Raw genomic sequence first — 26,311 nt, forward strand, 5'->3', positions numbered from 1 at the left:
AAGAACAGAGGCTTCTAGAGACTGGGAAGGGTAGGGGGATGAAGGAATAGGGAGAGATTTGTTAAAGGATATACCAAATTACAGCTAGATAGGAGGACTAAGTTCTAGTGTTCTATACCACTATAGGATGACTACAGTTGACAATAATATATTATAGTTTCAAATAGCTAGAAGTAGGATATTGAATGTTCTCAACACAAAGAAATGATAAATGTTTGAGACAGATATGCTAATACCCTGATCTGATCACTATATATGATAAGTGTAGAAACATCAGTATGTACCCCATCAATATGAACAATTATTAGTCAATTTTTTTAAATGCCAATTTTTTTTTTCTGAGGTGGAGTTTCACTTTTGCTGCCCAGGCTGGAGTGCAAGGGTGCGATCTTGGCTCACTGCAACCTTGGCCTCCCGGGTTCAAGTTATCCTCCTGCCTTAGCCTCCCGAGTAGCTGGGATTACAGGTGCCCACCATCACACCCAGCTAATTTTTGTATTTTTAGTAGAGATGGGGTTTCACCATATTGGCCAGGCTAGTCTTGAACTCCTGACTTCAGGTGATCTGCCCACCTCGGCCTCCCAAAGTGCTGGGATTACAGGCATGAGCCACTGCGCCTGGCCAATGCCAACACTGTTTAAACAAAGAAGTTGCTTTGAAAGAAGTGTGTCTTTACAGCCACAAGGACCACAGAGCAGGGCAACACCTCAAAAAAGATTCAGGAATACCTGTTTGCATAGTCCCTGCCTCCACCCTAGGCTTTCAACCTGCAGAAACTGGAGAGGGATCTGGAATATTCTACCCATAAAAACTATTCTAAGAGGGAAAATTGAAGTAGCCACCACTCTAGGCCACCCAAAGTCCAGAAACAACTTGTAACTTACATCTCAAAATAATTCCCTTAAACCCAGTTTCCTTTTATTTGCATTTTACAAATGTCACACTGTTTTTCATAACCAATTCTAATCATGTATCTTTCTAAGCAGACTTCAGTTTCTGTTGCTTCTCACAGCTTTTGAAGCTGTTTTCTACATATTCAAACTCTGAGGGGGATGATTTCTCTGCCTGGCTAAAAGCTCCACTATGACCCACTTTTTAGGATGAAGGATGAAAACCTTTTCGTGATGGGTTGACACTGTGGTTGTAGTTATCTCTAAAATAACCAGAACACTCATTTCTAAGCACACTGCCAACGCTCACCGAAAATAGGCTTTACACACCTTTGAACCATTCCCAGAGCCTGGCCTGGGACCTTGTACACACATGGAAAGAACTTAATGATTTCTTGACATTTCTCCCTTGTGACTGTGCTAATTGGTCCCCCAGATACCCCATTCCACATATCAGCTAACCTGGCTTTTCCCACTGGGATTCTGTGGAAAATCAGCATCCCACAAGACATTAACAGGCATTACTCTGAAGTCTGTGGCCAAAAAAGTTGAAAAACCAAGAGAGACAAAGCTTAAAGGGTTTATTTTCCACAGGACTTTGTAGAGCCTCTGGAATACTTTGTGCTCTGCAAATCTTCAGGAGGGGCCTGGGGGTGCTGGCTTTCCCAAATGTGTTTGACCAAAGAATACTTTTTTTGGTAGAAATATTAACATAAGATTCCACAGAACATGTTTTAGAGACCGTTAACTGCCACTACAGGGAAGAACAAAAAGTGTACACTCCACTTGCAAGTCCTCCCTGCAATACAGAGCATTCACGTGCTCTTCCTTACCAAACGCCTCTGCTTCAAGGTGGAAGCAACTGCTTACTGAGTGCTTCGGTGGCCTTGCCCTGCTCTGGGCATTTCCACCATCCCAGGCAACGACAGCTACAGTGTCAACACCTGGAACCAGTGAGGCCTATTAGAGGGTGGTTGTTTCTAACAACTTTTTACAAGACAGCAAAGTCAGGAACAAGAGAAGGCAGAAGGAGACCCCAGATGGAATCCATGGTTTGGTTTTGTTGACATGAGTGGCAGTGGAGAGACAACTGTGGGGTGAACACCCATCAGTTTATAGGGCCTGCTGTCTTCAGAGCAGCCCCAAGACCCTCAGCCAGTCTCATGCTTCCACCCAGCAGGCAGAGGTTTTGGGCAAGTCAGACTTGAGAGTAACTGAGAGAGAAGCATTGTGAGAACAGATGTCCTGGGTGAGGTGCCCCCTGGGCAGCCATCTGCCTTCACCCTGGAGGAAACATGCTTCCAGCGGGGACTGCAGAGTAACACCCTGGTTGGCCCTTTCCCCTCAACACCTGCCCTGCGTGGTTGGGGAGGCAGCTGTCACAGATGAATTCACAGATGAATCGGCAGAGTGCGCTGATACAAAGGTGAGCTCTGCTCTGAGTGTGGCCTGCACAGCCAGGGGACTTCCAAATGCTCCTTTTCTATTCAGCTCTCTTTGTGTTCAGGGTGTAATGACACACATGTTCTCATTGGATTCTTGTCACTCACCAGCTTTTTGTCGATAAAGATACGATTGTTAATGCTGTCGGGGCATCGCACGACATCCACCTTCTGAAGATTGACAATCGAGAAGATGAGCTGGTGACCAGAATCAACTCCTGGTGTACACGTTTAGTAGACAAGGTGAGTCAATGCCAAGCCATCCTAGCAGGTTGGACAAATTTTTCTAGCTGACATGGAAATCCTCCCTAGGTAGCGGATAGAATTCTCATTTAGGAATGAAATGAAAGAAGAAATAAAATTAAGGATTATAGAACTCCACACTGAAGACAAGGTTGCCCAGAGACTTTAAAACCCATGGGCTTCGGCCAGGCGCCGTGGCTCATGCCTGTAATCCCAGCACTTTGGGAGGCCGAGGCAGGCAGATCACGAGGTCAGGAGATCAAGAACATCCTGGCTAACACGGTGAAACCCCATCTCTACTAAAAATACAAAAAATTAGCTGGGCATGGTGGCGGGCGCCTATAGTCCCAGCTACTCGGGAGGCTGAAGCAGGAGAATGGCGTGAACCTAGGAGGTGGAGCTTGCAGTGAGCCAAGGTCGTGCCACTGCACTCCAGCCTGGGTGACAAAGTAAGACTCCATCTCAAAAAAAACACAAAACCCATGGGCTTCATCATTTTCCTAACTCCTACTTCAAATACACAGAGATCAGCAGAACCTGGGGAGGCACCGAAGCAAATGCGGAGGTTTGCATATCTCAAGGAACTATTTTCCCCTTCCCTCAAACTGGACTCAGTGAAAGATATTAACCAATGATCTGATGTAAGGAATCGGGCTTTGGTTTCACTCCTCAGATTCACAAGGATGAGATCATGAGGAACCGCAAGCGCGTGAAGGAGATCAATCAGTACATCGACCACATGCAGAGCGAACTGGACAACCTGGAATATAGCGACATCCTAGACTAGATGAGTGTCAGCCACAGGAGCTTCTTCAAAACATAGCACCAGCCCTAACCAAGAGAAGGAAGTGCACATGCCTCACCGAGCACCTCGGGAGAGTTGCTGCGCATCTCTCAACTACGATCCCCCACACCATTCTTGCCCCACCCCTGGAAAAACTTCCAAAAGTAGAGAAAATAAAGGACTCATGTCACATTTCCCCTATTCATTAAAAAAAAAAAAAAAAATTCAGCTGGGCACTGTGGCTCACGCCTGTAATCCCAGCACTTTGGGAGGCCGAGGCATGCAGATCACGAGGTCAGGAGTTCAAGACCAGCCTGACCAACATGATGAAACCTCGTCTCTACTAAAAATACAAAAATTAGCCGGACATGGTAGCGTGTGCCTGTAATCCCAGCTACTCAGGAGGCTGAGACAGGACAATCGCTTGAACCTGGGAGGTGGAGGTTTCAGTGAGCCAAGATTGCACCACTGCACTCCAGCCTGGGCAGCAGAGCGAGACTGTGTCTCAAAAAAAAAGAAAAAAAAAAGGCCGGGCGCAGTGGCTCAAGCCTGTAATCCCAGCACTTTGGGAGGCCGAGACGGGCAGATCACAAGGTCAGGAGATCGAGACCATCCTGGCTAACATGGTGAAACCCCGTCTCTACTAAAAATACAAAAAACTAGCCGGGTGAGGTGGCGGGCACCTGTAGTCCCAGCTACTCGGGAGGCTGAGGCAGGAGAATGCCGTGAACCCGGGAGGCGGAGCTTGCAGTGAGCTGAGATCCGGCCACTGCACTCCAGCCTGGGTGACAGAGCAAGACTCCGTCTCAAAAGAAAAACAAAAATAAAAACAAAAACAAAAAACAAAAAAATCAGAATTCATGTTCATGTAGGAACAGGAGAAAGAGTTTGAGATGAACAGCCGGTCCCAGGCCAGCTGACAGAGTGACTCCCAAGGGCACTGCCATCAGCTAGACTCTTGGCTGTGGCATAAAGTCAGACACGTGCCCCTGCCGTTTCTCCTGCCATGCCTAGGCAGGCTGCTGGCCACAGGCAAAAGGAGGCCGGTGTGGGCTGAGACCTTCTCTGCTCTGGGTGCTGAGGGGCAGCAATGCAGGAGAGGCTGCAGCTCCCACCACAGTGTGGGGGCCTGGGCCTGCCCACCAAGGCTGAGGTTAGTCACAGGGACCTGAGGACCCTCCAGAAGAGCAGAGCACAGGCGGGGCATCCCAGCTCCACCACACCCCCGCAGCCCTGGTGTCATCTGTGATAGTACCTCACAGTGCCTTCGAGGAACAGTTCAGGGAGACAGTGCGTGGGAAGCATGGAGAGGCACCCAGCATGTGATCAGTGCCGTGTGAACAGGGTTGATGCCATTACCTTACTCAGGCTGGCAAGGACACAGGACTGAGACAGCCTGTCTGCCTAAGAACCACACTCGGGATCCCCACTGCCCTCTTACTGGCCTGACACCAGACAGCAGCACCTGCCTCCTGGGACATTAGAGGTGGCTATGTCGGGAGGACCCCTGGGACTCCTGGGTGGGAGATGAGCGGAAACATGCACATCAAGTGACCTCGCCAAGCCTGTCCATTTTCTACTTTCTAGAGTAAATCACTTGTTTTAGAACAGTAGGAACAAATAGAAACAACCAGCTTAAACCACGATCATTTCAAAAGATTGATTAAAAGCCAGCCAAAAAAAGCCTTCAAGTTGAGGCTGAAGAACACAAATAGAGTTGTCTGTGGATGACATGACTGTTTCCCCAGCACAAGGTTCCCAACCACAGGCAGCAGATATCCAAACATGCCATGGGAGATAAGCTGTTTAACCCTCTGGAACCTAGACAAAACAGGAAGAATAGAGAAGTGCAGAAGTGCACGTGAAAACAGGGCTCAGCACATTTCCAGGGTGGAGAAATATTTAATAAAATCAGGGTTGAGAGAAAGTTAGTTGTACAATTCATCTCCCACATTCATTGCTGACCAGGCCAGGGGCACCTGGTTTGAAATCAGGCTGACCTCCGGACAGTCGCACTAGCGCACTGTGTTTCAGGGAAATCTCAGGGTGATGCTGAGGCCGAGGCCCCAAAAGTCAAGGAAGTCAGCCCCACAGGCTGAGGAGCCCTGAAGGTTGGGGGAGCTGTGGCTGCGCTGCCTCTATCCTGCTGAGTGTGTGCTGCCCAGGCCTCACTCGTTCAGGAGCTTGTGCTTGACTGTGGTGCTCTCGGAGCAGAGATGGATGAAGAGGGTGCCGGCAGCGGTGCGGGCCCGCAGCTCCTGCAGCTCGTAGTCATGGGCCCACTCAATGTTGCCCCACTTCTGGATCTGAGGGACAGACAAGACAAGTTGCTGGGTGAGTGGCCAGTGCCTGGCTGCCTCCTGGCCAAAGCCACATTCCATTCCAATAGCTCGGCTGAGGGCAACAGGTTTGGATCTTGCCAAAACACGAGACATGCCTAGAGGGAGGCGGCAGGTAAGAACACCCAGGTGGGCCAGGCACAGTGGCTCACGCCTGTAATCCCAGCACTCTGGGAGGCCAAGGCAGGAAGACTGCTTGAACCCAGGAGTTCAAGATCAGCCTGGGCAAATATGGTGAAACCTCATCTCTACAAAAAGTTTTAAAAATTAGCTGGGTGTGGTGGGGGTGCACCTATAGTCCCAGCTACTTGAGAGGTTGAGGTAGGAGGACTGCTTTGAGCCCAGGAGGTTGAGGCTGCAGTGAGCCAAGATCATACCGCTGTACTCCAACCTGGGCAACACAGCAACACCCTGTCTCAAGAGCACCACACACACACACACATACACACACACACAACCACTCAGGGAGCCAGAGCAGGCACCTGTGCTTTCTGTGGCATGGATGGTCTAGAAGAAGTACAGTCCAGGCCCAGGGCCAGTAGCTGCCCACCCACCACTGAGCAGGCTGGGTACCAGAACCACCCATGTGACTTCTTTGAGGAGGCCTGACTTATGTGCCATCCCTTCTCCTACACTTCCTCTCGGGAAGCCTGTGAACGGACAGCCTCTGCAAGTTGCCTTGCCATGCTGGGCTACAAGTGCACCCCGAGCCCCATGTGGGTGGAATAACTAAATCAAGCAAGGCCATGCAGTGGCTTCAACTCTAACTCTTGTGGTAGTCACAGAACTACCTCTGCTCTGCACACTGGGGACACGTTGCAGATTCTCTGTCTGGAGCTCTTTTTTTTTTTTTTTTTTTTTTTTTTTGAGACAGAGTCTCGCTCTGTCGCCCAGGCTGGAGTGCAGTGGCCGGATCTCAGCTCACTGCAAGCTCCGCCTCCCGGGTTTACGCCATTCTCCTGCCTCAGCCTCCCAAGTAGCTGGGACTACAGGCGCCCGCCACCTCGCCCGGCTAGTTTTTTGTATTTTTAGTAGAGACGGGGTTTCACCATGTTAGCCAGGATGGGTCTGGAGCTCTAAAAACAAGAGGGAGGAACCCTCAGACACACGGTGTGGCTGTCCAGACAGTGTAACTCCAACCAGACCCTGCTGGCTCCTCCCTGGCTAGTTGCCCAAGAGGCCTGGCCTGGCCGCCCCAGCTCATCCAGGAACTCAGAATCTGCCATGCTACACAAGCTATTTGAACTTCTGGGCTGCCTGGTCCCAAACTGTACAATTGTAATAAGTCATCTGAAGAGTATTCCATACTTTCATTGTATACCATCACATACATAATTCAGGTTATTCCTCTGTTTGTAGAGGATCGAAACCAAAGTTCAGAGAATGATGGCCTGGCTTGGGTCCCATAGTCAGAAGCAGTGCCCAGACTGGCTTCCCACCAGCCCTACAAGTCACCCCCTTCCTATGTAATCGGTTCTGACATCCAGAGAATAGTAGCAGGCCTACTTTGTTATACAAAAATAGTTTTTTTCCCCGGCATTTTTCTGAGCAGAAGACTATAAGAACTAGGGAAATACATCACAAAAAGCTTTTTTTTTGTTTTTTTTACCATACTAGGGACCAATTCATAATAGCAATTAACCTTCTGAGGTTGGTGGAATAACTGCAAAGATGGCCATAATTTTCAGAGTTAAAAAATGCAAACCATACTGTAGCAAAACCTTAATTCTGAGCCCACTAAATCAAAACTTGTGTACAAACAGCAGCTGCCCCTATGCTCCTCTGCCAGGCAGATAAAATGTCAGGGTATGAAGGCTTAGCTGATGTAGGAGCACAAACGGGTTCTCAGTCATCTTGGCAGGGCCTGTTCTGCAGGCTTTATCAAGCCCAGATGGTCTTTATCCACCCGTGAACCTCCTTGTGCAGAGTGAGGCCTGACAGTCTTGGCCTAAAATCACCAGACCTGGCTTCAAGCCCTAGCTGGCACATTTTCCAGAGGTGCAACCTTGCACCTCAGTTTCCTCCTGTGTAAAACAGAGATAACCACAGCTCCTACCTGCCCAGGCTGCTGAGAGGAGGTGAGATGGAAACAGTGCAGGAACACAGCGGTAGCACTTACTGTTATTTTTTAAATGTTATTATCTTACAATACTTTTTTTTTTGAGACAGGGTCTCACTTTTTCACCCAGACTAGAATGCAGTGGCACAATCTTGGCTCACTGCAACCTCCACCTCCCAGGTTTAAGCAATCCTCCCACGTCAGCTTCCCAAGTAGCTGGGACTACAGGCGCTAAATTTTTGTATTTTTGTAGAGATGGAGTTTTGCCACGTTGCCCAAGCTGGTCTCAAACTCCTGACCTCAAATGATCCACCCTCCTCGGCCACCCAAAGTGCTAGGATACAGGTGTGAACCACCACGCCAGGCCTACTTGACAATACTTCTGCTGGTCCTTGATTTTGATTTCTGCATGTACACAAAAGTAATGAAAGCCAACTATGCATAACTGTATTTCAGATGGGTTAGCTGTTCCCCCAAAGCGAGTCTGAACTAGGAAGGGGAAGGCGGGACCTGAGGTGCTGCTCCTCACCTGGTACTCCTCCTCCAGGCGTGACAGCAGCACAGCCTGCTCCACTGTCAGGTGCAGGTCAATCAGGCCCAAGGTCAGCACCAGGGACTTGAGCTGGGCAGCTACAAACTCAATCCCTGCAGGGACACAAGCCAAGTCAGGATCCAAAACAGGGCAGCTGCCACAACCTGCCCCTTGTGAGTCCCAGCAGCCCTAGCAGAGAACAGAAGCGAGTGGTGCAAAGAGCCATCCAGCGATTGTCTCACTCTTCTGAAAGAGCACTCTGGTTTTCCCATCCTCCTCTGCTCTTACCCAGTGAGACACATGACCCGAACTTGGGAAATCAGAGCTTCCCCCACCAGTCTAGTGATTGGTTCATGGATGGACATATGACCCAAGCCAGGGCAATGAGATTGAACTCAAGACTTCCGCTGGAGAGTCAAAGGTGGAAAAGTGTGAGCCTAGAGCATCAGAGCCAGCCAGCCTCCACACTCAGCTAGCCCAGAACGCCCCTGTGCCTCTCTACTCACAGCACCTGAGGAGGGGCAAGCACAGGCTTCGGATACTGATGGCCTTCACAGCCACCTGCCAAGCCCACAGGAAACTCTATACATACCTTGTAAAGCCCACGTGTTGTAAGATGCCAGGTGGCTGACGAGCACCTCCCGCGTCTTGGCGGGGATGCTGGGTCCCATTATGCTGGTGGAGGAGTTGATCTCCACGCCGTATCTGAAAGGAAAAGGGCTTCGGCGTGTCTCTGTCATGCTGCAGCTCAAGAGCAGCCCACCTTTTGACTAAAAACAAAGGCCTAAGCTTCAGAGCATGTGTGTGCATTGGCCAAGGAGCTAGTCTTGAGGCCTCCAGGAGCAACTGCCACCATGGTCAGTGGCCTCCTGACCTGATTTTCTTTTTTTTTTCTTTGAGACAGAGTCTCACTCTGTCGCCCAGGTTAGAGTGCAGTGGCGCGATCTCGGCTCACTGCCAGCTCCACCTCCCGGGTTCACGCCATTCTCCTGCCTCAACCTCCGAGTAGCTGGGACTACAGGCGCCCACCACCACACCCGGCTAATTTATTGTATTTTTAGTAGAGACAGGGTTTCACCATGTTGGCCAGTATGGTCTCGATCTCTTGACCTGGTGATCCACCCGCCTTGGCCTCCCAAAGTGCCGGGATTACAGGTGTGAGAAACTGCCCCTGGCTCCGATCTCATTTTCTGTCCCTCAAGAGCAAACTTAGAGGACCAAGAAACTGTGCTGAATGAAGGGATAGTTCCTGAGTCATGTGAGCTGGGGCTCAGTTATATGCAGCTGCTTGAAATGTTCATTCATTCACCTGGAATCTCCATCAAAAGGCCATGTGCCTTTTATATCTCTTTAAAAAGTTTTTCACATTTGAGGCCATATAAAAGTTAAAAACAATACTTAAAATGGTTTTCCTTAAAATAATGTTTATATATGTCATATATCATGGAGGTTTTCTTCTTTTTTATTGAAACACGGTCTCGTTCTGTCACCGAGGCTGGAGTGTGCTGGCATGATCTTGACTCACTGCAGTCTCAACCTCTCAGGCTCAAGCGATCCTCCCATCTCAGTCTCCCAAGTAGCTGGGACTACAGGCATGTGCCACCACACCTAGCTAATTTTTTGTAGAGACAGGGTTTCACCATGTTGCTCGAGCTGGTCTCAAATGCCTGGACTCAAGCAATCTGCCCACTTTGGCCTCCCAAAGTGTTGGGATTACAGCCATGAGCCACCATGACCAGTCAGCAGTCATTTATTCAAACTTTTTTTTTTTGTTTTGAGATGAAGTCTTTCTTGCTCTCTCCCCCAGGCTGGAGTGCAGTGGCGCGATCTCGGCTCACTGTGACCTCCGCCTCCCAGGTTCAAGTCATCCTCCTGCTTCAGCCTCCTGAGTAGCTGGGATTATAGGCGCCTGCCATCACGCCTGACTAATTTTTGTATTTTTAGTAGAGATGAGGTTTCACCTTGTTGGCCAGGCTGGTCTCAAACTCCTGACCTCAAGTGATCCGCCTGCCTCAGTCTCCCAAAGTGCTGGGATTACAGGCGTGAGGCACCACGCCCGTCTTATTTTTTCAAACCTTCATCAAGCCTCTACCTTACATAAGGCATTGTTTTGGGTCTGTGGTCTATGGGACATGTGCTGGCTTCAAGAGACGATACCTTTTTTTTTTGAGAGGGAGTCTCGATCTGTCGCCCAAGCTGGAGTGCAGTGGCGTGATCTTGGCTCACTGCAAGCTCTGCCTCCCAGGTTCATAAGCCTCAGCCTCCTGAGTAGCTGGGACAACAGGCGCCCGCCATCATGCCTGGCTAATTTTTTCTGTTTTTAGTAGAGACGGGGTTTCACCGTGTTAGCCAGGATGTCATGATCTGCCCGCCTCGGCCTTCCAAAGTGCTGGGATTACAGGCGTGAGCCACTGCGCCTGGCCAAGAAGATACATTTTCAAGAATAATCATAACTAAATAAAACAGAAAAACACAATGGGGGATAAAAATAATTTTTGTAATTTTATTCCATATATCACTGATTTTTTTCTGTTGCTTAAAAAAAAATCGGCTGGGGCCGGGCGCAGTGGCTCACACCTGTAATCCCAGCACTTTGGGAGGCCAAGGTGGGTGGATCATGAGGTCAGGAGATCGAGACCATCCTGGCTAACACAGTGAAACCCCGTCTCTACTAAAAATACAAAAAAATTAGCCGGGCATAGGTGGTGCACGCCTGTAGTCCCAGCTACTCAGGAGGCTGAGGCAGGAGAATGGCGTAAAACCTGGGAGGCGGAGCTTGCAGTGAGCTGAGATCGTGCCACTGCACTCCAGCCTGGGCGACAAAGCGAGATTCCATCTCAAAAAAAAAAAAGTCCGGCTGGGTGCAGTGGCTCACGCCTGTAATCCCAGCACTTCATGAGACTGAGGTGGGCGATCACTTGAGGTCAGGAGTTCGAGACCAGCCTGGCCAACACAGTGAAACTCCATCTCTATAAAAACACAAAAATTAGCTGGGTGTAGTGGGCACCTGTAATCACAGCTACTCGAGAGGCTGAGGCACGAGAATCACTTAAACCCAAGAGGTGGAGGTTGCAGTGAGCCACGATCGCACCACTGCACTCCAGCCTGGGTGACAGCGAGACTCTGTATCAAGAAAGAAAAAAAAAAATCCTTGCTGAAATTCCTAATAGTACAAATGGACTGTAGGAAATGGCTAAGTTTTTCTGTAAACTCTTAAGGATAGGGTATTTCCTGCCACAAGAATCTGATGATTTTATACTATAGCAAAGATCTCTAGGCACCTAAATTATTATATTTCATTAGATTCTGAAATGACACTGTATTGTCGCATTCCCACACAGTATTGTAGTCTGGTCTTTAGAGCACTGCCTTTGCCTTCTCCTTTAAGACCCAAGGACACCTGCCACATTGTGAGCATCGGGCAGCATGTGGCAAATCAGTAAACTGATTGGTAACATCACTTTTGTGAAAAATGCTATACCAAGAAATACGCCTTACAAGCTTAGAAAATACCATGGTCAAGGTACTACCATGAAAGCCAGCCCTTCCAAATTTCCCTTGGGATCAAATGAAATTGAATTTATTTTGCCACCACATCAATAATCCATTCAACTTTGCACTCGAGTCTTCCTACTAAGGAAAAATATTTCGTATCAATTCCTGGAAGCTACATATCCATTGGATGTTACCTGTAATCTGCAGGAAGCTATCCAGACTTTTCTCCAAGTGCATACATATCATAGGTGTTGTTCTGTTATTTGATTTAATAGTACAGCAATTGTGACAGAGATGAAAATCACTGCTAAAATTTGAACATTTACTGTGTGCTAAGCAGGATGCTAAGCCTTTACATGCATCAGTTCATTTACTCCTCCTCAAACCATGAGAGGTAGGGATTATTAGCCCCATTTATGGACAAGGAAATTGAAGCTCAGAGAGATCAACTCATTAGCCAAGTCACACAACTGAGTCTCTAGCAGGGCTGGGATTCAAACCGACACTGCTGCTCTGACCCGCTGGCAGAAAGTGGCCTGGGGACTCCACTGCTTCTCCAAGGACACAGAGCTGCCCTTATATTTCATGAACTGCTATAGCAGGTGTGCTGTACCTAGTGGCTGAAATGGGTGCTTTTTTCCCAAGATGACCGTATCCCTGATCATATGAGGGGAGCCGAATCCCATGAGTGCTCTGAAATCAGAAAGCTGACTAGCTAAGGGCACTAGTTTTCCAGCGTGGTCCCCTGACCCCAACACTCCACCAACGCAGGTGCCCAGTCAGTGCTTTCTGCAGGGCTGTACATCTTACCTTTTCTCAGCCCATTCGATGATTGGATCCCACTCATTCCTTTGAAGTTCCACTAATGTCTCAGGCTCCTCCACCCTGTAGCTAATTCATTGTAAAAATCACCTTCATTAATAAAAAAGTACAATTCCTTCATTCAGTGACAGAAAAGGAAAAACACAAAGGACAACAACAAAAATTTCACCACCACCATCCCAGTCCCACAAGTCTTTTCCCCTAAAGCAGTGGTTCTCAAAGTGTGGCCCTGGCACCACCATCACCTGGGAACTTATTAGAAATACACATTCTCAGGCTGCATCCCTATAGAATCAGAACTTCTGGAAGTGGGGCCCAGCAATCTGTTTTAACAAGCCCTCTAGGGGATTCTAATGTAAGCCTGAGTTTGAGAACCACTACCCTAAATGCCCCCAAATATTTGACAGGTCCAAGCTTGCTGCGCTATGTTACTGTCATTCTAAAGCAGATCCAATCTACTAACTGCAACCCTGGGTCCACACCCGCTTGACCTGGATGCTGAATGGGAATGCTGTGCCAGATGCTCAGTCTTTGCATCTCTACCCTCACCCCCTCCAAGAGACTGTGCCCCTGGTCACAGACCAAAATAGCCTGTTTACACCTCACAAGCCCATCCACCTCCTGGCTACAGATGCAGCTGCTGGCACAGATGCCAGACCTGATGGGACCAAGCTAGAGGCCAGGCTGTGTCATTTGTTTGACCAAGAGACACAGGCATGAGTCAGCTGAGGGGAGCTGAGCTGCAGGGTTTTATGGGATGGGAACCCAAGTGGGCATTATGGAAATCCACCATCTTGTGTAAGCAACGTGGGGAAGAGAGGTCATGAGTTATGCTGGGAGGGGCAGATGGGCAGCCAACCTTTCCTCCCTCACCTTCCGCTCACCCCAATAGGGCACAGGGAGGAGCTCTGACATTGGATCTTATAGCTCCCTTTCCTGGTGGCCCGATCGTCCTTCATTTCCTGTCAGGATCCCTGTATAGTTTTCAAGAATCCTCTTTTTGTCTGAGCTAGATTGAATGGGTTTCTGCTCCCTGAAGTCAAGTGAACCTAATATAAATGGAGCGGGCTTTCCCACTAGCTATGGGCCACCCACTTCGAAAGCATGCCTCCAGTCATCAGTGCTGACTTCCTGTGTCATCGTGAGATGACTCAGGATACTAGAGCACTTGGGCTAGCAAGCACCGTGCTGCTCAATCATTTCCATTGTTTCTCAACTTTCCTTCGGCAACACTGACCAATTAGCCAAGATATATAGACACAGAGGAGAATTCAGAACTGGAGAAGGACACTCCTACTTATCAGCATCCATAGTGCCAAGGATGTCTACCTGAGAAAGTGTCAGTGGGCAGAAGTTTAAGGTCACAGGCGCCCCCAGGCCTAAGGGGCCTGTGGTCACGGCACCTGCAAGAGCTGCATAACCACCCTCCCAGCCTAAGGAGCAGCTTCTAGGCTAGAGAAGAGGGGTGGCCATGTTCTAACACCATTGTAGCCTGAGCAGTCCTCCTCCTAAGGGGCTACAGAGCAGCCAAATGCCAAAGTCAAGTGGGCCACCTTCCCTGTCCTTGCAATAAATGGAGAGGGTTTCTTCTTCCACTGATAACCATCTGGACAAATCAGGAAAAATAGCCCCAGGGACTGTCTCAATCCAAGGGGAATGCCCATCTAAATGTCCATTACCAGATGGTGTCAGTGTCCAGAAACTTCACGGCTGCCCGGATCAGCTGATCCTTGTTTCTCTGGGTTGGGTTGTCCAAGGATGTGTTGCACAATGTGGTCTGAATCAAAGGCAAAAACCACCCTGTCACTGCCTGTGGGGCTCAGACAAAAGCCCTGCTTTCCTGAGGACACCTCATCTGACACATAGCAGATAGCACCACAGCACAGCCCTCCACCAGAGGCATCTGCACTACCGGAGCAGCAGCACAGCTACTGAGAGTGTGCCACAGCCAGGCTCCATGCCAAATGCTTTCTGTCGATGCTCACAGGACTTGAGGGAAGCTTGCAGCAGCCCCATGATTAGTGAACCTCCCCACAGTCACATTATTACCAGGTTCTAGTGTATTTAATCCTCACAACAACCCTTTGGAATAGGTACTATTATTATGCCCATCTGAGATGTGAAAACTGAGGCCCAGACAGGTTAGGTTAAGTACATCATCAAATACAGTTAATAAGACACGTATCAGTGATGGAGCGCAAATCTGACGGGAAACCTTTACCAGCTGCCTCCCTTACACCTTAGAAAGGAGGGAAACAGACCATGCAAATCAGGACTAAGATTATTTGTTTTGGCCAAGTGTGGTGGCTCATGCCTGTAATCCCAACACTTTGGGAGGCTGAGATGGGTAGATCACCTGAGGTCAGGAGTTCAAGACCAGCCTGGCCAACATGGTGAAACCCCATTTTTATTAAAAATACAAAAATTAGCCAGGCATGGTGGTGGGCGCCTGTAATCGCAGCTACTTGGGAGGCTGAGACGGGAGAATTGCTTGAATCCAGGAGGCGGAGGTTGCAGTGAGCTGGGATTGCACCATTGCACTCCAGCCTGGGCAACAGAGCGAGACTCTGTTTAAAAAAAAATATATATATATTATTTTTTTCCAGACTTACCTTGTCAATAACAGGCTGCTTAGGTTACCCTATTCGTTTGTAGCCCCAATCACCCCAATTTCACTAGGTTGTCAAGGATTAGGCCAGCACCTCAGCAGGCTGTGATGTTGGCAGGAGGCCCATGTGAGTTTGCAAAGGTTGAGCACAGCAGCGACTGGGATGACAGCAGCTGACTCCTACACTGACTCAGTGCCCAGTCAGTGCTGGGGACCATGCCAAGGGCTTTCTTGCATCATCTCATCTCATCCTGACCATGGCTCTGTGAGGTGGGTACTATTATCACTCATCTTTAGGAGATGGGGAATACGGGGCTGTGAAAGGGGCAGCAACCTGCCCAAGGTTACAGTTTAGAAGCTGCAGAGGCTGGACCAATGAGTCTGGCTGGGCCCTTCCTTCCCCAGGCAGCCTTGGTGCCTAGATGAGCCACTTTGGTGTGGACGAGGGGCTCTGGTTCTATAGGGAGTCTTCCTCACCTCACCCATCTGCCTCCAGTGGGTCTTATAGTCAACTAATATTTATTAAGTACCAACTAAACTACCTGCTAGTGGCTGTCCAGATACTGGTGAGTAAAACAGACATGGCTCCTGCCTTTCTGTTGCTTACCAGGCAGTAGAGACAGACAGACAATAAATGTGCAAACATAAAACAATTATAAATTGTCTAAGTGCTGACAAAACAAATGGCCAGCTGCTGTCATAGAAAATAAGAGAGCTGGGGAGTCAGTGAAGGTGACATCTGTCCTGAAACCAAAGGAGAAACCAGTCATCCAGCACAGTGTTCCTAGGAGAGAGAACTGCAAGTAGCCAGGCCAGACAAGGAAAGAGTTTAGCACATTAGTGACTCGAGAGGAGGTGAACACCTGGGGCCCAGGTAGGCAAAGGACCATCCCCCAGGGCCTTGTCAGAATTTGGTAAGGGATCTACCCTAGGAAGCCCTGGGTGGGTCTCAGGGTCCAGATTCGCACTGTGAACTTGTTACCAGGTGCATGGTGTAGTACTTGATGGTATCCTGCTGGGAATCCCATTCAGTGGCCACTGCAATGGCCAGGGCCTCACTGGGGACGGTAAAGAGCTTGGCTTGGGGAGTTTTCAGCTTCCTCTGGTCCAGGTTTATCTCAAAGCCACCTTGAAAGATCAAATGAAAAACTCTCAGGGATTTGTTAAGTGGAATCAAGTGACCATTCCTATATTTAGCCACTTGAATTGGTGCAGACAAAGCCAACTCTGAGTCCCTTACAGAAATATATCTGACAAAAGCAGGAAGGATAATCTCACCACGGAACCAGCTGAAGATGAAAAATGTTCCCGACCATTCACAAAAAAAAAAAAAAAAAAAAAGAGGCAGTCAAAATTTCAGACACTCACCTTCACCCTGTGTGATGCTGACATTCTGATAAAACCTCTTCCTTTCTGTAAGAAAGATTTTTCAAAGAGGCAGTTTAAAATAACGTTGAGACAACTCAGGAAGCGACAGGACCAGCTTGTATCATTACTGCTAATGTTGATTGATTGGCTTGATTTTCATATCCCCATTCAAGGTCTGCCCTACTCAACATGGTATAATCAACTGCTTCTGATTAAAGCTGGGGGTAGGGAGCATCCGATCTCCAGGGAGGAGGGAGGAACAGGACATGCTGGTCATGCCTCTGCCAACCCCCCAGCCTGGGGACAAGTCTGATCAGGAGCATCTCGGCATGCTTTCCCACCCTCCCCACCACCAGTGCCACCCCATGCCAGCACAAACCTAAAGTCGGTGTCTGAGTGGGACAAAGCTAGAGACTCATTTCAGCCAAGACCCTGATGCCTCTAAGGAGTGAGTGGAAAGCCAGTGTGCCTGCGCAGGGTGTGCGTGTGAGGTACATAGGCAGGATGCAGAGCTCCCAAGGGCATTTCCCATCCCCTCTCTCCAATTAATTAACCTAATTAACCAGCTTGCTTATGTATCCAACAGGAACTCCAAACATTTCCTTCAAGAAAGGGAAAATCTGTGTCCTGTGTTTTCTTTTGAAATTAACTTGAATAAAATCTTACATGAAACAGTCTCCTTCTTTTAGCCTGGAGGGATTAACAATCAAGAGTACTTCTAAGGAATTATGCAGATTCCCTCAACTGATAACAAAGAAGTCACATTTTGGAAGCTATAAGCTATAACTTAGTCTCTCACATCTGTGACAAACACAAAACTTTCATTCATTCATTCGTTTGTTCACTCGTTCATGTGTTCACTGAGTTCTCAAAGTCTTCGGAGGCCCTAACTGAAGTTATTTATTGGAAATAATGATGCAGCATGTGGAGGAAAAAAGAGTAAATCATTTGCTTTATTTATTTATTTAATTATTTGAGATGGCTTCTCACTCTCTTGCCCAGGCTGGAGTGTAGTGGTACAATGTCAGCTCACTGAAACCTCCGCTTCCTGGGTTCAAGCGATTCTCCTGCCTCAGTTCCCTGAGTAGCTGGGATTATAGGCGTGCACCAACACTCCAGGCTAATTTTTGAATTTTTAGTAGAGGCAGGGTTTTGCCATGCCAGCCAGACTGGCCTCGAACTCCTGACCTCAAGTGATCCCACCCGTAAGCCACCATGCCCAGCCAAATAATTTGCTTTTAATGCTAAAAAAAAAAAAAAAAAAAAAAAAAAAAAGGCTGGTCACAGTGGCTCATGCCTATAATCCTAGCACTTTGGGAGGCCAAGGTGGGAAGACTGCTTGAGGCTAGGAGTTCAAAACCCAAGCTGGACAACATGATGAGACCCCATCTCTACAAAAAATACAAAAATAAGGCTGGGTGCAGTGGCTCACGCTGTAATCCCAGCACTTTGGGAGGCAGAGGCAGGTGGATCACCTGAGGTCAGGAGTTCGAGACCAGCCTGGCCAACATGGTGAAACCCTGTCTCTACTAAAAATACAAAAATTAGCAAGTATGGTGGCGCATGCCTGTAGTCCCAGCTACTCGGGAGGCTGAGGCAGGAGAATCGCTTGAACCCAGGAGGCAGAGGCTACAGTGAGCTGAGATTGTGCTGCTGCACCCCAGCCTGGGTGACAGAGCAAGACTCCATCTCAAAAAATAATAATAAAAAAATACAAAAATAAAAAATTAGCCGGGCATGGCAGCAAATGCCTGTAGTCCCAGCTACTAGGGGGGTTGAAGCAGGAGGACTGCTTGAGCCCAGGAGGCTGAGGCTGCAGTGAGCTGTGATGTCACCACTGCACTCCAATCTGGGCAACAGAACAAGACCGTCTCTTGAAACAAGCAAACAAAACAACAACAACAACAACAATAATAAACAAGCTTAAGTTAAAATTTCATTAATTCAAACAGACCATGAAAATTCAGGAGAAATTAGTATGTGTGCATGGAGAGGGAAGGGTAATGGAGAAGCAGGCAACTGGTTTTACTCCAAATATTTTTATGTTTTCCCATCATATCAGTTTTCTATAAATCTCATTTGCTATCACTAATACTTAAAGACAGAGGGCCCAAAATTGCATTCCACATTTGCACTTACTAAACTAAGGCCCCAATTTTTTTCCCACAAAAATATTTGTGTGTCTACCATGTGCCTTGGCACTTGGGATACAAGAGTCAATAAAATAGACAGGGAGTTTAAAGTTTTTTTTAGGATCAGATCTGTCCACCAAGATGATGCTGTCTTTCTATGGCACGATTTAGCACTTTCATCTGAAATCACAACACCGATTATCTCGTATGTTTTACACTAAAATTGGAAGTTTACAGCACCCTAGTGCTTTTAAATTTCTTTACATACTGTCCTGGTCAAATCCAAATGGCAGGCTAGACATGGGTCTGGAGGCCTCCTTTCCTCTCTCAGGTCTGGAGTGAGGTAGACCATGCCCTCCATGTTTTCAATGCAACAGGCTGGGCAGCATGTATAAAACCGGGCCAGGCAGGAAGTTGGGAAGGGCTCTGAAAGCTCTGACTCAACACTAGGGAAAGGGTCTTCCCACGTCAGCAGGAAGTGCCAGCAAGAGTGTACAAGTATACAAGAGTGAGCACTCTAGCATACTTCCAGGCCTGGTCTGGGAAGTGAACCCAAGAGACCTGGGCCAGAAGAACAGACTCAGGGCAGGAACTGCCAGCACAGGGCTGAACCTTCACAAGCTCCTGGGACAGCCAGGTTTCCCAAGAGGGAAGTCTTTTTTCTGTTTTCTTGGCCAGGCTCACTTCTGTAACTGAATAAGAAAAAACTAGACGGGAGTGGGATAGACGGAAGGCAGGGAAGGAGCCACCAAAATTGCTTAAAGCAGAAGAAAATCATGCAGAAAATGAGACAGCAGAAGGGCAAAAGGAGCCCAGGGGCTGCCAGTCCTCAGATTAGAAGGCAGGTACACATAGATGTGTTTTAGCCAGGGGCTCTCCTGAATGACCCACTGACACGTGGAGGGGCAAACGTGTCTTGGAACAAGCTTTGGTGAGTAGTGATCATGTTCCAGGACATATGGTAAGTCCTGGGAATGGGACATGTGCAAAGCTCATCTCTGCACCCTCCAGCCACTTACTGTGTAGTAGGAATACAGACCACTAAACCAGGTAAACAATAAGGTGACTTCTGTGATGGGGCAGGCAAGTGGAATGATCAGTCAGAATTAGATTGCAACTTGAAGGTGAGGCAGGAGGTACCAAACTTTATGATTGATTCATTTTTTTTTTTGTGGAGGGGGCTGTGGAAGTAGTTTCCAGAAGAAGAAACCAGTTGCATGAAGGACCAAGGCTTCGAGACAGCAGTTGTGGACTAGACAGATGGTCAGAAGGAGAACGCAAGATTCTCTAAGATGCTAGAGAGGGCAGTGGGGCCACATCTGGGGGACACGTAGATCACTGCAAAGACAGCAAAGGGAACCAAGTAAAGGCTCCACATAGGCACACAAGAACATGATCTGGGGCCAGGCGTTGTGGCTCACACCTGTAATCCCAGAACTTTGTGAGGCCGAGGGGGACAGATCACTTGAAGCCAGGAGGTCGAGAGCAGCCTGGCCAACATGGTGAAATCCTGTCTCTACAAAAAAATAAAAAAATTAGCAAGGCATGGTGGTGCCTGCCTGTAATCCCAGCTCCTCAGGAGGCTGAAAATCAGTTGAACCCAGGAGGCGGAGGTTGTAGTGAACCAAGATTGTGCCACTGCACTCCAGCCAGGGTGACAGAGAGAGACTCTGTCTCAGAAAAAAAAAAAAAAAAAAAAAAAGAACGAACACGATCTGGACAATTCATTTGGGGGATCCATGTTCCCCAACAATGTCACATAAGACAAAATGTGAGACCACCAGAAACCCATGAAGCTCCCATGTTCTCAGTGAATACAGGGTTAACAGACATCAATGGGAACCCTGTCTTTAAACATGAAAAAAAATCAGCCTAGCTTCGTAGGATCAAGCAGAACTGGCCTTCTCTTTAGAAAGATTACCAGCCTCAGGAACCACAACTCCCACAGTGCACCAAGAAGAGGAAGTACTGGTTTCAGAGCTGTCTCAACGCCTTTATCTTTTAAAACAGTGCCATCTGGTGGGCCTTAAACCTTAAAGGTGAAATTCTACCTCCAGGTCCATCTGTAATCCTAGGGCGGCTCTAACCAACTCTTTTCAGGTATCAAAATTCTTCAGCCCAAATACATAAAGAACTCTTACGACTCAATAACAAAAAGACAAATAGGCTGGGCATGGTGGCTCACGCCTGTAATCCCAGCCCTTTGGCTGGCTGAGGTAGGTGGATCGCTTCAGTCCAAGAGTTCAAGACCAGCCTGAGCAACATGGCAAAACCCCATCTCTACAAAAATACAAAAATTAGCCAGGCATGGTGGCGCACGCCTGTAGTCCCAGCTACTCAGGAGGCTGAAGTGGGAGGATCACCTGAACCTGGGAGGTTGAGGCTGCAGTGAGCCATGAACACTAGCCTAGGCAACAGACCAAGGCCCTGTCTCAAAAACAACAACAAATAACCCAATTTAAAAATGTTCAAGCCTGAGAGACATAGGTGGGAAGATCGCTTGATTCCAGGAGTTTGAGACCAGCCTGGAAAACATAGCAAGACCCTGTCTGTACAAAAAAAATTAAAAATTAGCTGGGCATGGTGGCACATACCTGTAGTTTCCAGCTACTTTGGAGGCTGAGGTGTGAGGCTCACTTAAGCCCAGGAGGTTGAGGCTGCAGTGAGCTGTGACTGTGCCACTTGCACTACAGCCTGGGTGACAGAGCAAGAGCCCCTCTCTTTAAAAAAACCATGGTCAAGGGATCTGAATAGACGTTTCTTCAAAGAAAATATACAAACAGCCATTAAGCACGTGAAAAGATACTCAACATAATTCATCAGAGAAATGCAAATCAAAACCACAATGAGATACCACTTCAAACCCTTTAAGACAACTATAATAAAAAAGACAACAACAAGTGTTGTTGAGATGTAGAGAAACTGGACCCCTCAAACACTGCTGGTGGAAATGTGAAATGGCACAGCCACCTTGGAAAATAGTCTGGCAGATCCTCCAAAAGTTAAACAGAGTTACCTTTGACCCAATAATTCTACTCTTAGTTATATACCCAAGACAAATGAAAACATATGTCCACACAAAAACTTGTACATGAATGTTCATAGTACAAGTACATGAATGTTCAAGTACAAAACTTGTTCATGAATGTTCATAGTAGTGTTATTCATATTAGCCAAAAGGTAGAAACAACCGTGTCCACCAATGGACGAATGGATAAGTGAAATGTGGCATATTTACATATACAATGGAATATCGTTTGGCAATAAAGAAGAATGGGCTGGGTGCGGTGGCTCATGCCTGTAATCCCAGCACTTCGGGAGGCCGAGGCGGGTGGATCACAAGGTCAGGAGATTGAGACCATCCTGGCTAACACAGTGAAACCCTGTATCTACTAAAAATATAAAAAATTAGCCGGGCGCAGTGGCAGGCACCTGTGGCCCCAGCTACCCAGGAGGCTGAGGCAGGAGAATGGCGTGAACCCAGGAGACGGAGCTTGCAGTGAGCCGAGATCGTGCCACTGCACTCCAGCCTGGGTGAAAGAGCGAGACTCCGTTTCAAAAAAAAAAAAAAAAAAAGAATGGAGTATTGATACATGATACAAGGTGGATAAAACTTAAAAACGTTTAGGTGTGGTGGTTCACTCCTATAATCCCAGCACTCTGGGAGGCCGAAGCAGGAGGATCACTTGAGGCCAGGAGTTTGAGGCCAGCCTGAGCAAGACTCCATTTCTACAAAACACTAAAAAACTAACTGGGCATGGTGGTGTGTGCCTGTAGCCCTAGCTACTTGGGAGGCTGAGGCAGGAGGATCACTTGAGCCCAGGAGTTTGAGGTTACAGTGATCTGTGATCGTACCACTACACTCCAGCCTGGGCAACAGAATGAGACCCAATCTCTTTAAAAACAAACAAACAAACAAACAAACTTTAAAACATTATGCTAAGTGAAAAAGTCAGTCAAAAAAGACCACATTCTATTTCTATGAAATACCCCAAACAGGGAAATCTATAAAAGAACAAAGGAAAGTAGTAGTTGCCAAGGGATGGAAGGAGTAAGGATGACAGCTGAAGGGTACAGGTTTCTCTTAGGGGTGATAAAAATATTCTAAAATTGATTGTGGCAATGGCTGTACAATTCTGTAAATATACTAAAAACTATTATATTTACACTTCAAGTAAATGAATTGTATAGCAAGTAAATATCTCAATAAAGCTGTTTAAAAAAATCCTTCAGGCCAAATGTACAACATTTAGTAAAAATTTTCTGCAAAGAATCAGATAGTAAATATTCTAAGTTTTGCAAGCCATACAATATCTGTTCCAACTATTCAACTCTGCCACTGTAGTGAAAGTAGCCATATATTATATGGAAATGAATGCATGTGGCTGTGTTCCAATAAAACTCTACTTACAAAAACAGGTGGCAGGCTGGACCCTGATCTACAGACTACGTAATATCCCTCAATCCACACCACGATTCTATGAGAATGACAAGGCAGCTAATGCCTCGGAGGTGATAGAGAAGCTAAACGTCTTGTCTAGGTGACAGACAACTGGTAAATAGCAGAGACAAGACTTCTAGTCTTGACTTCATCAGGCAGTCGCATTCAGCGAGATATGCTGAATAGATAGGTTTCTCCAGAATACCTCCCACTCTGGGAGTCAACAGACCTCTGATAAGCTGGTGCAGAACTAAACTGCCACAACAACCTCACAGAGGTCTTCTTGTTGCAACATCTCCTTCTCCAACACCTCAGTGACCCTTTCCTAAACTCCTCCTCTCCCTCTGATAACCTTCAATGGCATGGCCATTCCTAAGTGGCCAAGTTCAATCAGCTTGCTGACTGAAGTGTTCATTGAGAAGAACCCACTGGGGTTTAATCTTCTACTACTCCAAACACGCACAAGTATCTCACAACTGGTAATGTCTTTAAAGAGCACACATGGGCCTGATTTCTGCACCTCCCTCCTCATTCATTCATTCCTATTTTCTTTCACATTTGACTGCCTACCATGTGCCAGGTACTTCCAAGAGCCTAAACTAGTAAGTTTAGGTACTATCTACCATGTGCCAGGTAATTCCAAGAGCCTAACTAGTAAGTTTAGGCTTTTTAGAAAGGAAAAGAAGGCAGTAGATCAAGTGCCACCATTATGTAAAGTGAGCATCCACTAATCTAAATTAACCCTTCGTGGTCGGGCGTGGTGGCTCATGCCTATAATCCCAGCAGTTTGGGAGGCTGAGGCGGGCGGATCACCTGAGGTCAGGAGTTCATGACCAGTCTGGCCAACATGGTGAAACCCCATCTCTACTAAAAATACAAAATTAGCCTGGTGTGGTGGTAGACACCTGTAATCCCAGCTACTTGGGAGGCTGAGGCAGGAGACTTGCTTGAATCTGGGAGGCGGAGGTTGCAGTGAGTCAAGATTGTGCCATTGCACTCTAGCCTGGGTGACAAGTGCAAAATTCCATCTCAAAATAAATAAATAAATATATATATACACACACATTAAAAAATTAATTAATTAACCCTTTGCTTTTTGCCAACTTGGTGAACTCCCGAATGTGTCCCCTTTGCTATGCCTCCCCAGGATGCCCTTCCTTCCTCTTCTTTACTGGCCCTTCATGGCCCATTTCCAGGCCCTTCCCCTGAGTCCTACAGGTGAAACTTCAGCTCCCTGCTGCATCCAGCCCCCTTCCCCATTTCTATAAAGTTATAGAACTTGGACAGGTGCAGTGGCTCACGCCTGTAATCCCAGCACTTTGGGAGGCCGAGGCAGGCAGATCACAAGGTCAGGAGTTCGAGACCTGTCTGGCCAACATAAACCCCATCTCTACTAAAAATACAAAAATTAGCTGGGCCTGGTGGCAGATGCCTGTAGTACCAGCTACTCAGGAGGCTAAGACCAGAGAATCACTTGAACCTGGGAGGCGGAGGTTGCAGTGAGCCGAGATCGCGCCACTGCACTCCAGCCTCCACGACAGAGTGAGACTCTGTCTCAAAAAAAAAAAAAAAAAAGAAACAAAGAAAAAAAAAAAAGAACTCAATAGCCAGAAAGATCCTCAAAGACAACCTAGTACTTCAACTCATGCAGAAAAATTAGGAAGTAGTTGCATGCCCAAGATCACACAGACCTCAGAGGTTTTGCCAGTATCAGATCCTAGATTTGCACTCCTGCCACAATGCCAAACTGTCTGTGAAGTTCTCAAGTTTCTAAAGCAGGCAGTGTTAGGGAAAAGTCCCTCATATCTTGCTGTCACCCTGGACATGTTCTAGATACCCAACACTCTCCCACCTTCTTGCTGAACTCCTACTCATCTATCATGGCTCAGCTTAAATGCCCTTTCACCCAAGACCCATTCTAAACCCTGAACAGCCCCAAGACGGGAGCAGGTGATTCTCCGTGTTTTCACAGCTTCTTTGTATGTCCCTTATCAGGATATTATACCCTTTGCACTCAACAGTGAACATCATTCAGGTGGGTCTTTTTCTTCTTTAACTGAGCTTCTCTACCAATACATACAGGTGGGTCTTAAAGACTACCGTGTCTCCTGCCTCCAGCACTATAAAACTAATTGAATGGTGGGAGGGTGTTACTGCTTTTCATTCACTGAAATGAATCATTCTCACTCTTACCCTAACACCACTCACCATCAGCAATGAAAGAACCACTACGTCTGAGCTTCATCAGAGTTGGAGGTGGAGGTGACTCCACAGTCAAAGGTGGAGATGTCAATTTCTATTTAGCAGAGAAGGCTGCAGATGGCAGAGGTTGTGGTAGGAGGGAAAGTCAGGAAACCTGCAGCTGAAGTGCCCAGGATGGAGGAATGAAGGTCTAGGTTCTAGGTCCCTTCTGTGCAGGTATTGTGTTGGGCAGTGGAGACACGGAAAGCAGTCAGACACCTCAAATCTCTGAGACAGTCTGTCTGTAACCTAGGCGAAGTCCTGATTCAGAGCCCAAACTTCCCCTTTTGAAAACAAGGATGACACCTTATTTCCTAGGGAGGGCAGCCATAAGCTTTGAGAAAAGCTGCACAGGCCAAATATCAATTACTGTATCGTGCGTCACTCGCTGTTCCCTCTCGGGTCGTCTGCCCTTGTCTGGGCTTCACTTTCTCATCTGTAAAAAGACTTGACCGGCTTGCATAACCTCATGAGCCTGAACCCTGCCTCAGTCACCTCGCTTTGCATAGCCGAAGCCCGAAGCCCACCTTACCCCAGCTCGGCCCCTACCCAAAAGAGAACGTGTCATAGTCTTACCTGTCGGCGGGGCGTAAGCCCGGGCTGGAGACGGGATGGTTGGCCCCGGACTCATAGAAGCGCAGGGACCACCCGCAGGCCGATTCAGGAGACGGCGTCCCCCGTCCCGCAGCCGGAGGCAGCTCCTCCACATCGCGCCCGAGGGTCTGGGAAGATGCGCGACGCGAAACCTGGAGCAGGAAACACAGAGCGAAGGGACCCCCAAAACCGCACGTTCGGGCTGTACGGAAACCTCTCACCGCTTCCTCAAAGCCCTCAGCCTCCCTTGGACGCCGCCATCTTCCGCATGACACCAACGGCGCGCCGTCGCCTTCGCAAACCTCCTGCGCACACCCCCAG

At 47.8% G+C, this 26,311-nt stretch overlaps 2 protein-coding genes across 3 annotated transcripts in view; one reads left to right on the top strand and one right to left on the bottom strand.

Annotated features, from left to right (window-relative positions):
* DRC3 (dynein regulatory complex subunit 3) overlaps positions 1 to 3,549 on the top strand; it is a 47,478-nt gene extending 43,929 nt beyond the window's left edge. The window contains exons 13-14 of the mRNA XM_015118754.3: positions 2,444 to 2,575; positions 3,249 to 3,549. Coding sequence (XP_014974240.1) covers positions 2,444 to 2,575; positions 3,249 to 3,362 — 246 coding nt within the window. The 3' untranslated portion in view covers positions 3,363 to 3,549. The remainder of the gene's footprint in view (positions 1 to 2,443; positions 2,576 to 3,248) is intronic.
* Positions 1,455 to 26,263, bottom strand: ATPAF2 (ATP synthase mitochondrial F1 complex assembly factor 2). 2 transcript variants are annotated; one of them, XM_015118678.3, is made up of 8 exons: positions 25,973 to 26,263; positions 16,583 to 16,627; positions 16,197 to 16,342; positions 14,286 to 14,383; positions 12,595 to 12,675; positions 8,882 to 8,994; positions 8,287 to 8,402; positions 1,455 to 2,640 (listed from the first exon to the last, which is right to left on the bottom strand). In XM_015118678.3, exons 1-8 carry the CDS (start codon positions 26,103 to 26,105, stop codon positions 2,581 to 2,583), a joined length of 792 nt encoding a protein of 263 aa, XP_014974164.1. In that variant the 5' UTR covers positions 26,106 to 26,263; the 3' UTR covers positions 1,455 to 2,580. The 2 variants fall into 2 exon arrangements, with proteins under 2 accessions (XP_014974164.1, NP_001244880.1); NM_001257951.1 differs by lacking the exon at positions 1,455 to 2,640 and adding an exon at positions 5,156 to 5,665 and having other exon boundaries at positions 25,973 to 26,258.
* Between the last annotated feature and the right edge of the window lie 48 nt (positions 26,264 to 26,311).

Source organism: Macaca mulatta, chromosome 16, assembly GCF_049350105.2.
Source record: "Macaca mulatta isolate MMU2019108-1 chromosome 16, T2T-MMU8v2.0, whole genome shotgun sequence".
Taxonomy (NCBI): Eukaryota; Metazoa; Chordata; class Mammalia; order Primates; family Cercopithecidae; genus Macaca; species Macaca mulatta.

What these genes read in the sequence shown, in the direction of transcription:
- ATPAF2 (NM_001257951.1), bottom strand. Translation starts at nt 26,105, where the DNA reads ATGTGGAGGAGCTGCCTCCGGCTGCGGGACGGGGGACGCCGTCTCCTG. An exon ending in AGTACTACACCATGCACCTG is followed by an intron (nt 14,384 to 16,196) that starts GTAACAAGTTCA and finishes CCTTTGATTCAG; the next exon opens with ACCACATTGTGCAACACATC. An exon ending in GCCTGGAGGAGGAGTACCAG is followed by an intron (nt 5,666 to 8,286) that starts GTGAGGAGCAGC and finishes TCTGTCCCTCAG; the next exon opens with ATCCAGAAGTGGGGCAACAT.